The following is a 13,991-nucleotide window of genomic DNA, read 5'->3' as shown; positions in this document are numbered from 1 at the left end:
TGGACACTAATAAGGCCAGAAAGAGGGATATGGGGGATCCCAAGGGAATGGGTACCAAGTCCCTGGGGGAGGGTCAGATCGAGAGGGATGTGAGCATAGTTTCTCAACTGCTGGTCAGGACTCCTGTGCGTCCATGGAGATACTAGTGCAGCTATCGCTTCTGGCACCTCCACGTCAGAGGATTGTTCCATAGGTAGTGGCAGTACCATCAGTAGTGGGGCACTCCTGCCCAATGGTTGGAGATGTAATACTCCTGGGACACCAGTATAAATTCCTCCTCCAGAGGCAAGACATCCCTCAGGACGGCAGGACGGAAAAAGAGTGGAGACTGTGGATAGGGGAGGAATATAGCCTCCACTGTAAGTGAGGTTAGTCCTGCTTTGAGCAGACGGTTGGACTAGATGACCTCCTGAGGTCCCTTCCAACTCTATGATTCTAAGTCTCTGTACGGCCTGAGGTCTGAGGAGTTCCAGCAGTCCTGCTGCTTGTCTGTTGCAGCTGAATGGTCTTTAAATGAACAAGGTGGTGTTGACAATGGGTCCAGACCAGCATACTCATAGATAGAACCAGTGAGCATCTATGCTCTATGCTTCAGTACCACAGTCACCGTCAGAACCAGTGGATCTCTCTTTTGCGCACCTTGCCCTCCAACCTGGGCATCTTCAGCAGAGCTGGTTCCATGGATTCTGAGTGTGACATCTCATCCAACCTGGCTGGTTCAGGAAAGAAACATGTTTCTTATTGACTGTCCACTGCAGGGATCTGTCCTTATGCCCATAAGAGTACTCTCTACTCTCATGGCAAGTCCAGGAGGAAGAACCCTTGGGCTTCCGTCTTTGAGGCTCCACTCCAAGGCACATAATTGGAGGGGCACTGCTGGTCGCTTGAGGCCGAGATACAGAGGAGGGAGGTCTCCCAGGCCCAGATCAGAATGGGGTCTCATAGGTCCTCCATCAGGTACTTTCTTAGGTAAAGTTTTTGTGCCTTTCGAATTCTGGGTGGTAAGAATCAACAGATACTGCATTTTGCAGAGATCCGTGCTGTGCCCAGACAATACAGGCACCATTAATGTTCATCACTGATGGAAAAGGAGCAAGGACAGGAGTTGCAGCTCTTGAATCCCGGGATTCGGCATAATCCTGAAACCAGAGACAATTTCCCCCAACTGGGGAGGAAAAACCTACTCTAAACTAAACTATAAACAAACTACTAAGCTAAGATTTAAACTACTTACAGATATTTTCTACTTTACAAGTTACAGTGAAAGAGGACATGATTCCCACTCAGGCTATGCAGCAGTAAGAAAGAACTGGAGAGGCATCGACCCCGCACTGCTTCTGATAGACTCGAACAGGAGCACAAGGGGAGCTACTGCGCATGCGAGTCAACAGACACCGTTTTGAAGAATTTCCAGACTCGGGCACATGGCGCACATGTGTACACACATGTGGAAAACATATAGGGACCATTGCTCAAAGAAGCACTGAGGCCTTCCCCCACCACCACTTTCCAAACCACTTCCCTCCTCAATCACATCTCTGTCTGTGATCTATCCCTCCCCGCTCCAGAGTCTATCCCAGAACCAGGGCCTGCTCTTTTCTACTCCATTTCTGCCCACCCCAGATCAAAGATCTTCCACTCACTCACACGCACACTGCACCTTAGAATACTTCCCACCTCAAATCTGAAATCTTCCCCATTTTCCTTTTCCAGGGATAGCATGACTTTCTCCTCCAAAACCTTGTTTCAGACACAGAACTTTTCCATTCTCCCCAAGTGCTTGACTCAAGCAGTTTATTCTGCATGTCTCAGACTCAGGATTCCCTTCATCTCAGATGCAAGAATTATACTCATTGGCATAGAGTCTCACCTGCATGAGCTGGGCATTGGTCATATTAACTGGGACCTGGAAGAGAAAAGCAACAGGTGTGTTTTGACTGTAGGCACCCAGGGTTACTAGGAAATCACAAACCAGTGCCTAGACACTATGGTGATAAGCACAGCCCTGCCTATTCTAGGGCTGTGGAACTTGCCACCAACTTTGTGTATGGTCTAGTGGGCATGGTATGGTCTGTGACCCAGGAGACATATGTTGTTTTCCTGATTCTGCTAATGTCCTGCTGTGTGTAAAGCCAAATTAAAGAACTACAGGTCTGTGCCCAGGGCTCCCACTACTGGAGTCAGATGATTACAGAAGAACCTTGTTGCAGGGTCGGTTGAAGAAAGATTGAGCTGGGTGGAGTGATAAGGAGCATTTATTCAGTTACAGCCTCTAGTCCACTCATTCCCTTCGCCTCGCGACCAATGAAGTGATCCCCAAGTTAATTACTTTACAACTTTTTATCTAAAATAATATGTAAATACACAAACTTCTACAATGCCCCATAAAAACCCTATTTGGTGATATAAATGGTTATAAAATGAATATTAATGGATATGGAAGGCATATAATTATACCCACCCCTGTTTATTATTTACCACTTAGCCAAATTCACGGTGAAAATGGATATGCCACCCAGGTTATCTTGACAGCAGGAAGGACCATAAATCTCCTTAATGAACCAACTGCAAGGGAAGAACAAGGGGGAAGATATCCCGAGCTTTCTTTAACAGGCATGCTTTCTGAGAAAGCATTTCTTATCACCTTCTTTGTCCAGATGGTGAGGGGAGGAATAGAGAGGAGAGGGGGGGCATTATAACCTCATTACCATGGTACCCCTCCCTAACTCAAAGGCTAGGAAATTGCTGTGAGAGCAGAGCATGACTATTGCTTGTGTAGTACATGGCTGGGCCCAATTCCCAGCCCCCCAGAAATGTAGCCAACGCTGACATCCTTTGTCCCCGTGTCCACAAACCTCAGCTTTTATTTACAAAAACATAATTTTCTAGCCCTCATGGTTGTGAACTAAACCTTGAAAATATGAACTAAGTGTAACTGATGCAGTCATATCTGTTCTATTATGCAGACATCCTGAAAATATAATTCTGAGTAAACTGCTCATCCATTTCAATGGCATATTAATATTTACCATAATATTAATTTTTAATAACTCTTGGAATACCAAGGAAATTCCCAAAGAGAAGACCAGCGATAATGGTGTGCCAATATTCAGAAAGGGAAAGCAGGAGGACCCTAGTAAATATAGACCAGTTAGCCCAACATCAATCTCAAGAAAAATAATTGAAAACCTGATAAGAGATTCAATAAATCAAAGCATAAATATAATTAATGCAGTCAACATGCTTTTACAGAAAACTGCTCTTGACAAACAAACCAGATTTAATTCTTTGATGAGATTACAAGTTTGGTTAATAAAGGTAACTGCACAGATGTAATATATTTAAACTTTTGTAAGGCACTTGACTGGGTATCACACAACATCCTGAATAAAGAATTAGCACCATACATTATCAGTACAGCACATATTAAATGGATTAAGAGGTGGCTAACTGACAGATCTCAAAGCAGTTGTCAATAGGGATGTGTTTCTAGTGGGGTTGCTCGCCATCGGTGGAAACCTGATGCTATTTAATCTTTTCATCAATAATCCAGAAGTAAATAGAAAAGCACTACTAATAAAATTTGTAGCTGACACAAAGATTTGTGGAGTGGTAACAATGAGTAGGACAGGGTTGTTGTACACAGAGTCTGGATCATGTGATAAACCGGGCCCATTCAAACAAAACATATTTTAATACAGACAGATGCAATGTCATACATTTATGAATAAAGAATGAAGGTCACTGTTACAGTGTGAGTTGGCCTTTTTTGTGGGTTGGGGCTCAACTGCTCCTGTGCCATGCTTAGCTTGCATCCCAAGATCATAGAATCATAGAATACTAGGGTTGGAAGGGACCTCAGGAGGTCATCTAATCCAACTCCCTGCTCAAAGCAGGACCAACCCCAATGGAGATTCCACCGCCTCCCTAGGTAACCCATTCCAGTGCTTCACCACCCTTCTAATAGAAAAGTTTTTCCTAATATCCAACCTAGACCTCCCCCACTGCAACTTGAGATCATTACTCCTTGTTCTGTAATCTGCCACCATTGAGAATAGCCTCGCTCCATCCTCCCTGGAACTCCCCTTTAGATAGCTGAAGGCTGCTATCAAATCCCCCTCACTATTCTCTTCTGCAGACTAAACAAGCCCAGTTCCCTCAGTCTCTCCTCATAAGTCCTGTGCCCCAGCCCCCTAAACATTTTTGTTGTCCTCCACTGGACTCTCTCCAATTTGTCCACATCCTTCCTGTAGTGGGAGGCCTAAAACTGGACACAATACTCCAAATGTGGCCTCACCAGCGTTGAATAGAGGGGAATAATCACTTCCCTCGATCTGCTGGCAATGCTCCTACTAATGCAGCCCAACATTCTGTTAGCCTTCTTGGAAAGAAGAACACACTTTTGACTCATATCCAGCTTCTTGTCCACTGTAACTCCCAAGTTTTTTTCTGCAGAATTGCTGCCTAGCCAGTCAGTCCCCAGTCTGTAGCAGTGCATGGGATTCTTCCGTCCTAAGTACAGGACTCCGCACTTGTCTTTGTTGAACCTCATCTGATTTCTTTTGGCCCAATCCTCCAATTTGTTTAGGTCACTCTGTATCCTACCCCTATCCCTCTTCCTCCTCCCTCCTCCCCCCCCCCAGTGTATCTACCACTCCCTACAGCTTAGTGTCATCTGCAAACTTGCTGAGGATGCAATCCATCCTCCAGATCATTAATGAAGATGTTGAACAAAACTGGCCCCAGGACCAACTCCTGGGGCACTCTGCTTGTTACCAGTTGCCAACTAGACATTGAGCCATTGATCACTAGCCATTGAGCCCAATGATCTAGCCAGGTTTCTATCCAGTTTATAGTCCATTCATCCAACCCATACTTCTTTAACTTGCTTATAAGAACACCGTGGGAGACCGTATCAAAAGCTTTGCTAAAGTCAAAGTATATTACTTCCACCACTTTCCCCACATCCACATAGCGAGTCATCTCATCATCTGTGTAGACCTGCTCAGTCAATCAGAGAGTGCTCTCCGGTTCACTTAATTAGTCCACTTCCCCGAAAGGAGTAACAATGCATCAATGGAAGGGCATCTCCTGTCAACGCAGCGCTATAAAGATGCCGCGGTATATCAACATAAGTAAATCAATGGGAGATATGCAACCTATGTTATGTAACTTATGTATCTCCCACTGACTGCCATTGCCAGTGTAGACCAGCCCTCAGGGAGAAAGGGCTGTGCCTGGTGAGACTGGGATGGAAGATGTGTATTGTGTTTGGTTTGATTTAAAGCGATGATCTTCTCGTGACTTGGACAGAGAACTATGCCACCTCAGCAACCAAACCTGCTGAAGATGAGAGAACCATCAGAGATGAAGGGAAACTGAGGCACCAGAGCAAAACAGGGTAGATCCCTGTTATAATCACACTTTTAGAATAGCTGTGTTATTGCAATGCAGGGGCCAAAAAGAAAATGCTATCCTTGGATGTGTAAGCAAGGGAATAACGACTAGAAATAGGGTGGGGTTATTATGACTGCATATGACATTTGAGAGACCATTACTGGAACACAGTGTCAGTTCCAGTGTCTACATATTAAAAAGGATGGTGACAAATTGGAAGAAGTTCAGAAGACAAATGATTCAAGATCTGGAAAAACTTCCTTACAGTGAGAGATTTAATAAACTCAATCTACTTAATGTAACAAAAAGAAGGCTAAGAAGTGACTTGATCACTGTGTGCAAGTATCTACATTGGGAGAAGATTTCTGATAAAGACCCCTTTAGCAGAAAAAGACAGAACAAGAGCCTTTGGCTGGAAGAAGGAAGTAAACAAATTCAAACTAGAAATAAAGTACAAATTTTTTACTGTGAGATTAACCAACCACTGAAACAGATTCTCCATAACTTGAAATCTTTAAATCAAGATATATTCTAGTTCAAACCAGAAGTTATGGGCTTGATCTAGAAATTACTATTCTATTCAACATAAGTTTTTATTCCATGCATCACCATAATATCTAAACTCTTTTACTCGGCATAGTTCTATGACCTGTGTTAAGCAGGAGGTCAGATGAGATTATCATAATGGTCTTCTGGCTTTAAATTTTATTAAATCTATTAAAGATTTTTTGGGGAGAGGCTCTGTCTTACTATGTATTTGCACAACACCCAACACAGTGGTCTCCTGATCTTGGTTGGAGCATCTGGTTTCTATTGCCATAACTAAATTATCATCTAAATTTTAATTTGAAAAATGTATATATATTGTGATGGGGTGGCCTCCGTGCTCCCCTGGGCCGAGCGCTTTTTACTGGGGCAGGACACAAAATGGCCACCCGGGGCTTGGCGGCCGTCTCTCTACGGACCGGCCTTCCCACAGGTCTTCGCAGGCCGAGTATTGTCCTTGGGACCTTGGGGTCTAGGGTTTGGGGGGTAGGGGGTGTCCGAGCCCGCCCTCTCCTTCGGACACCAGCCCAGAGTCCCTGGCTGACAGCAGTGGGTGGCTGCTGCTCTAAGGATATAAGTCTTTTCTCTGGGCTGCTTCCCTACACCCCGTCAAGTGGCCCCTCTGCTTTCTTCTGGCTTCTGCCACTCACAGTTCTCCTTCTCCTTCCCCAAAGCTCCTTCTCCAAATTCCAAAACTCCTTCTCCTTCTCCAAACTCCTTCTCCAAACTCCTTCTCCAAACTCCCAGAGCACCCTGTCTGGCTGGCAGGGACCTCATATCTGCTCCCTGGCAGTGCTTAATGGGAACCAGCTGGCTCTGGCCTCAGCTGACCCTAAATTGATCCCAGCTCTAAGCTGACCCTTTTAGGGATTTGAAAAATGTATATATATTTATAGTTCTTACCCTCCGTTCTGCACAATATTTATAGTTCTTATTGTTCTGCAAGAAACCTTAATGCGAAACAAATGTGAAATGCTACTTTGTCTGCAGTCAGCATGACACAATAGATCTGAAAGATGTGAACTGCTGCAACCAGATGAATAGGGAGTTAACTGTGAAGACAAACAAGAATAAAATTGACATTGAAATTATCACCTATTTCAGTGATCATTTCAGAACATGTTTATCCCCCAGTCTCAAAGTGCCTCACGCTCTTTAAACTCCGAAAGTCCCAACTGCTTCCTCCCCAGCTTTCAGGAATTCCAGGTTCCCTGTGACAATCTCTACAATGTCGTTATACACTGCCAATACAAAAACCTGCACCACATTTTAAAACTGAAAGTGTAAGGAGGGCTTAAAATAAGTTACTATAATTAGTATATTATTATTATTGCAGTTGAGTCCAAATGTACATGGCACTGTACAAATGTATCTACTAATTCTGAAGTGTTCACACTGCAGAAGAATAAATACGAATGAAGCGGAGGAGGGAAGGGACAAAGTAGTGACTGGCCATGTAGTGTTAATTCTGTGGTTTTGCTGTTTGTTAATTTTCTTTAAACTACTCTCTGGCTATTCACTGGCAATTTCTTGTGGGTTTTGCAACAGAATCTTGAGGAGGGATCTGAATGAAAAGAAAGTAGAAGTCTGGCATATCAGTTCAAAGAAGGCATTCCAGGCATAACAGGTGGCATAAAGAACAGAGATGAATGGGGGAAAAATCACATATCTTATATTGGCACTCATTTTCATAGTATCTAAGCATGTCTCAAAAATAAGAATGACAACTATCTCTTTTTCTTCCCTGACACCAGTAGGCAGGTTTAGAGTTCTGAAGAGGCTACAAAATACACAGACAGGATAAATTAAGTCCTCAGTGTGGAGGAGCAGCACTATACCTATAAAAAATTACATAGCATCTAATGAGAACTTCTGAGTGGAAAGGACAATAGAATAGAATAGAAAAGAATAGAATAGAATATGTATGGATATAAATCCCAAATTTAAAGACCACCCTAGCTTAACCAGGAGATCTTCAATGATCTGAAACTCAAAAAAGAGTTCTACAAAAAGTGGAAACTAGGTTAAATTACATAGGATGAATATAAAAAAACAATACAGGGTTGGTCCTGCTTTGAACAGGGGGTTAGACTAGATAACCTCCTGATGTCCCTTCTATCCCTAATCTTCTATGATTCTATAAACAAAAATATGTAGGGACAAAATTAGAAAGGCCAAGGCACAAAACAAGATTAAACTAGCTAGAGACATAAAGGGTAACAAGAAAACGTTCTACAAATACATTAGAAGCAAGAGGAAGACCAAGGACAGAGTAGGCCCGTTACCCAATGAGGGAGGAAAAACAGTAACAGAAAATGTGGAAATGGCAGAAGTGCTAAATGACTTTTTTGTTTCAGTAATCACCGAAAAGGTTAGTAGCAACTGGACATCTAACATAGTGAATGCCAGCGAAAATGAGGAAGGATTTAAGGTTAAAATAGAGAAGGAACAAGTTAAAAATTACTTAGACAAATTAGATGTCTTCAAGTCACCAGGGCCTGATGAAATTCATCCTAGAATATTCAAGGAGCTGTGAAGATATCAGAGCCATTAGTGATTATCTTTGAAAAGTCATGGAAGATGGGACAGATTCCAAAGGACTGGAAAAAGGCAAATGTAGTGCCAATCTATATAAAGAGAAATAAAGACAACCCAGGGACTGAATGATAGACCAGTCAGCTTAACTTCAGTACCAAGAAAGATAATGGAGCAATAATTAAGCAATCAATTTGCAAATACGTAGAAGATAATAAGGTGATAAGTAACAGTCAGCATGGATTTGTCAAGAACAAATCATGTCAAACCAACCTAATAGCTTTCTTTGACAATACAACAAGCCTTATGGATAGGAGGGAAGCAGTAGATGTGGTAGATCTTGACTTTAGTAAGGCTTTTGACTGTCTTGCATGACCTTCTCATAAACAAACTAGGGAAATACAACTTAGATGGAGCTACTATAAGGTGGGTACGTAACTGATTTGAAAACCATTCCCAGAGAGTAGTTATCAGTGGTTCACAAACAAGTTGGAAGGGCATATCGAGTGGGGTCCCACAGGGATCAGTTCTGGGTCCAGTTCTGTTCAATATCTTCATCAATGATTTGGATAATGGCATACGGAATATACATATAAAGTCTGCAGACAATACCAAGCTGGGAGGGATTACAAGTGCTTTGGAAGATCAAATTCAAAATGATGTGGACAAACTGGAGAAATGGTTTGAAGTAAATAGGATGAAATTCAATAAGGACAAATGCAAAGTATTCCACTTAGGAAGGAACAATCAGTTGCACACATACAAAATGGAGAATGACTGCCCAGGAAAGAGTACTATGGAAAGGGATCTGGGGGTCATAGTGCATCACAATCTAAATATGAATCAATAGTCTAACACTGCTGAAAAAAAATCAAACATCATTCCAGAATGTATTAGCAGAAATGTTATAAGCAAGACACAAGAAGTAATTATTTTGCTCTACTCCGCACTGATAAGCCCTCAACTGGAGAACTGTGTTCAGTTCTGGGCACCACATTTCAGGAAAGATGTGGACAAATTGGTTAAAGTCCAGAGGAGAGCAACAAAAATGATTAAAAGTCTAGAAAACATAACCTATGAGGGAAGATTGAAAAAACTGGGTTTGTTTAATCTGGAGAAGAGAAGACAGAAGACATGATAACAGTTTTCAAGTACATAAAAGGTTGTTACAAGAAGGAGGGAGAAAAATTGTTCTCCTTAACCTCTGAGGATAGGACAAGTAGCTATGGGCTTAAATTGCAGCAAGGGCTGTTTAGCTTGGAAAATCTTAGGAATTAGGAAAATCTTTCTAACTATCAGGGTAGTTAAGCACTGGAATAAATTGCCTAAGGAGGTTGTGCAATCTCCATCATCGGAGATTTTTAAGAGCATGTTAGACAAATACTCATCAGGGATGGTCTAAATAATGGTTGGTCCTGCCATAAATGCAGGGGACTGGACTAGATGAACTCTCAAGGTCCCTTGTAGTCCTATGATTCGAGGAGAGGCTTTGTTTGACCTAGGACTAACAAACACACAAGAATTGGTTCAAGGACTGTTAATGTGCCATTAAGGAACATTGGTTTCAATGTAATTAAATTCAACATTGGGGGGAGGGGGAAGGAGGGGAGATATCACACCAAGTGCTGTCACTGGATACTAAATTTTAGATAATTTTTGTTGTCTTTGACTAACTTTCTCCTTTTAAACAAAGTCAAAAGTAAAGAAATTAAAATGCTCAGAGTTGGCATAGATTAAAATTACATTAAAATGCTCAGAGTCCACCTTGAGCAAGTCATAATAATAGTCTCACAGACAGCCTGCATTCCCCTACACAAAACAAAAACGAAAAAGGCAAGGAAAAAAACCCTGTATAGTTAAATGGCAAAGTACAAGAGGTTATTTGAGTCAAAGAGATATCCTTCAGAAAATGGAATTCCAAACCTAGGGAAGTCAGAAGAAAGGAGCAAATACTGTGGCAAATAAAGTGTTAGATGGAAATTAGGAGGGCTTAAGGAGCAATATTTGAAGAGCAAATAGTTAAAAACATAACACAAACCACAAGATATTCTTTAAATATCATTTGTTTCTTCACCATAAAGGATGTGGAGAGATATTTTATTTACCTAAAAAGAGCACATGACTCAAAAGAACTGGTGAAGAAACAAATGATTAATTAAACAGCAACAAGTCACCAAGACAGGATGTTCTTGATCTAAAAGTTCTGTAGGAACTTAGAATGGAGTGGATGAGCTGCTCAAAATTATAAACAATCTTTCATTAAAATCAACTACTGTACCGGAGAACAGGCCAAAGTCATTGGAAGACCCTGAGAATTGCACACCAGTGAGCTTTACTTTAGTAATTGCTAAATTAGCTGAAGAGGCAGCAGCAAAACAGCACTGAAGTCAGGAGAACATGACATCAAATCACTGTACAAGAAGTTGCTGAGGGTGGGAAAGATAATGTGCACCTTTAGTATGGTGAAGTTGCGGTAGTATGAGGCTGCATCCAGGGCAGGATCAGTGGTGCAGCTGCTGCTCAGGTTGGTGAAGATCCGAGTACAGCTTGTGCTTTTACTCTCCAGAAAACCTGAGAAAAAGGGAATAAGAGACATGAAAAAATAGCAGCAGCAAATGTCATCCTCAATAAAGCTGGAACTGCTTCCACCTTCACACTCACCAGCAGGATTCCCATCGATACAAAGTTCATTGGCATCCATCCCGACTGGCTGTCTGAGTGTGCTCAGTACAGATGAGGCAACCAAGGTCTGGATTGGATCACCAGCCTGAAAAGGAAATGTAGAGAGTTTACAAAGTATTCATGGAACACCAGAACCAAGTGGAAGGGACTGAACACCACCAACTCTAGAAGAATTTATAGCAGACCTGGTGATCTGCTAGAGTTAAGGTTTAGATCAACTTGACTCTTTGAAGTGCTCTAAAAACCCCCTTGGTTACTTGGATTGCCTTGAAATTTGGTGTGTCTTATTTGGGGTCACAGAGGTAGGGCTAGTGAACAAGAAAGTCCCAATATACAGTCCACCAGGGAGAAAAAAGTGTTTCCTGAAGGTTTGTTAATTTTAATCAATGTATATTGTTTCCCAAAGAAAGGGATCAAACCACAGCTGAGATCATCACTCTGGAGTCTCAGTTGCCTGACAGTTAACCCTACAGAGTGCTCATCACACCCTAGGCCTTTGGAGGAGCAAGACAATCACAAGGTTATTGGCAGAAAAGAGTTGAGCTCTCATTTTAAGTCCACACCAACCACTCACAAATTCAGCTGTTTACACTCTGTAGACAGAGGAGCCAAGACTGTTTGCAGCCTCAGAAATTTCACTGCAGCTAGAGAGCTCAGGGGATAAGCAGTAATCATTAGTTCCTGACTCATCTAGCCAGACCTCATCACAGAGCTCTTCCTCTCTAGACATGAAGTAGAGCTCTGTGATGCTCGAAAAGCTTGTCCCTACCACTAACAGAAATCAGTCAAATAAAAGATATTACCTCACCCACCTAGTCTCATATCCTGGGACCAACATGGCTACAATACCATCATCCAGCCAGTGTCAGTCCAAATCCCATTTAGAGCAGAAAGCTGTAAAGGCATATTGCTAAACTGTGTCAAGGTGTTTTTTGTTTTTTTTGAGGGGGAGGAATGTGATCAAAGTATTTTTGAAAAATAATGACGTGAATTTGCTTGCCAGGATAGGATAATTAGGGGGCCGAGGAATGTGTGTAGGGGGTGGGAGAAATAGAGGTGAGAGAAGTTTAGGGTTGCAGCAAGAGGTGATTATGGAGAAAGGATAAATGGGGATGGGTAACTGGAAAAGGAGACATGGAGGTGAGTAGCAGGGAGATGGAGGCATGGTCTACACTAGAGAGTTTTGTCGACCAAAGTCAACTTTGCTTGACAACACAGAGGTGGTGTACACTGCAATCAACCCCCCGCTGACAAAACTGCCGTTTTTACGACAAAATAAAACCACCTCGATGAGAGGTGTAGGGCTTTTGTCTGCATAGCGTCCCCTTACATCGGCTGTGGGGATGTCATTCTTGTCAATTTTACCATTCCATTTATGAAACTTACAAGAAAGTCCAAGCCTGGGCTACTGCAAACCTGGGCAACTCAGTGGCATACCTGACACGGCTGCCCCTTCTGGAGTGTCCAGCAGTGGCAAGGCTTCCCCCACTCTTGGCAGGGAAAGGGGAGGGGAGAAGTCCCTGGCAGCTTCCCCCACCTCCTGGCAGGGAAAGGGGAGTGGTGGGGGGGGACAGCCCACACAGAGCCCAGGAGCCTCTTGGCTCCCGGTGGGGAGCTGAGAGATGGGGCTCTCAGCTCCCCACATTGCCCTTTAGGTCAATGGAAGTGCTCCTGGTGAGGACCTACTCCACCGACCCAAGGAAGGCAGTGTGGACATCAGCCATCACTGTAATTACGTCAGTGGCTGTAAGTTGACCTATATTTGGTCAACTTATTTTTTAAGTGTAGACAAGGCCTGAAGGAGAATAGGGGCAGGATCTCCTGTTTCCCCCACATTCTCCCTTCCCATGTGCGTGCCAGGATCTGGGGAGGGCTGCCTCTCTTAATAGGGCTAAGCCCCCACTCCCTGAGAGTCAGAATATGGGGGACCATGCCCTTCTGGGGGTGTCTTAGCCCCTCTCCCTGTCCTCTCATGGAATTTGTGTGCCTTGTCCCTCTGGGAGGTCAGAGCCCCTCTCCCTGCCTCCAATATGAGCCAGCATGCAGCAAAGCTCTGCTCTCTGGGAAGGGAGCTAAGGACAGGCCTGCTGGGAGCATGCACCAAGAATTCACTGCTGCTGAAGAGTTGAGAATGGGCATGCTTGCTGTTCATCAGGGATTTCACAAGCACTGGGGAGATGGGGATGGGAACATCCACAGAGCTGAATGGAGCAGTTGACACTTCTTAGAACTATTGTTTCTGGCTATATTCATCTCCATGTGGTGTTCTTGTTCAGCTGAGACACCACAGAGATGAATAGGCCATTTCATACCTCTCACAGCCTTTTATATTTTCAGGATTATCCTGTGCTGGATTTGGATATATCAAAACTGTTGCTGATGATTAAATTTCATATAATATAGCAGAGCACCAGTTCAACTGCAGTTAAGAATTAGAAGAGTTTTCTGTTTAAAGGACTTTTCTAAGTGCTCTACAAGCCACATACATTCCTGGATTGTCTTGAAATTTGCTGTGCCTCATGAGAGTGTAGGGTAGAGAACAGAGAAGATGGGAGTGGTGACAGGGAAGTTGGGGGATTGGAGAGGGAATGTCAGCCCTGAATTCTCCTTTTCTGTACGCGCTGCAATCTGGGGGAGCCTTTCCACTGGGTCCTCTGCCTGACACCTGTGTGTCCTGAGATCTAAGGGACCCTGCCTCTCTCAGGGTGTCTGAATCCCTCTCCTTGGCCCCTATGTCAGCCAGAATCTGGGAGGCAGAAGAGGGGAGACACCTAATGGCAACACATTTAAACATGGAATGCATTGTCCTAGGGATGGGAGGTTCCACGACC

General features: G+C 43.2%; 1 protein-coding gene across 1 annotated transcript in view; it reads right to left on the bottom strand.

Annotated features, from left to right (window-relative positions):
• TCTN3 (tectonic family member 3) overlaps positions 1–13,991 on the bottom strand; it is a 92,187-nt gene that overhangs the window by 49,838 nt on the left and 28,358 nt on the right. The window contains exons 7-9 of the mRNA XM_067537102.1: positions 11,140–11,245; positions 10,931–11,049; positions 1,871–1,906 (exon numbers count right to left, since the gene is read on the bottom strand). Coding sequence (XP_067393203.1) covers positions 1,871–1,906; positions 10,931–11,049; positions 11,140–11,245 — 261 coding nt within the window. The remainder of the gene's footprint in view (positions 1–1,870; positions 1,907–10,930; positions 11,050–11,139; positions 11,246–13,991) is intronic.

This window comes from Emydura macquarii, unplaced genomic scaffold (genome assembly GCF_026122565.2).
Source record: "Emydura macquarii macquarii isolate MOO-44397 ecotype Brisbane River unplaced genomic scaffold, CSIRO-AGI_Emac_v2 contig_3692, whole genome shotgun sequence".
NCBI lineage: Eukaryota > Metazoa > Chordata > Testudines > Chelidae > Emydura > Emydura macquarii.
This window is presented reverse-complemented; position numbering and strand designations above follow the sequence as displayed.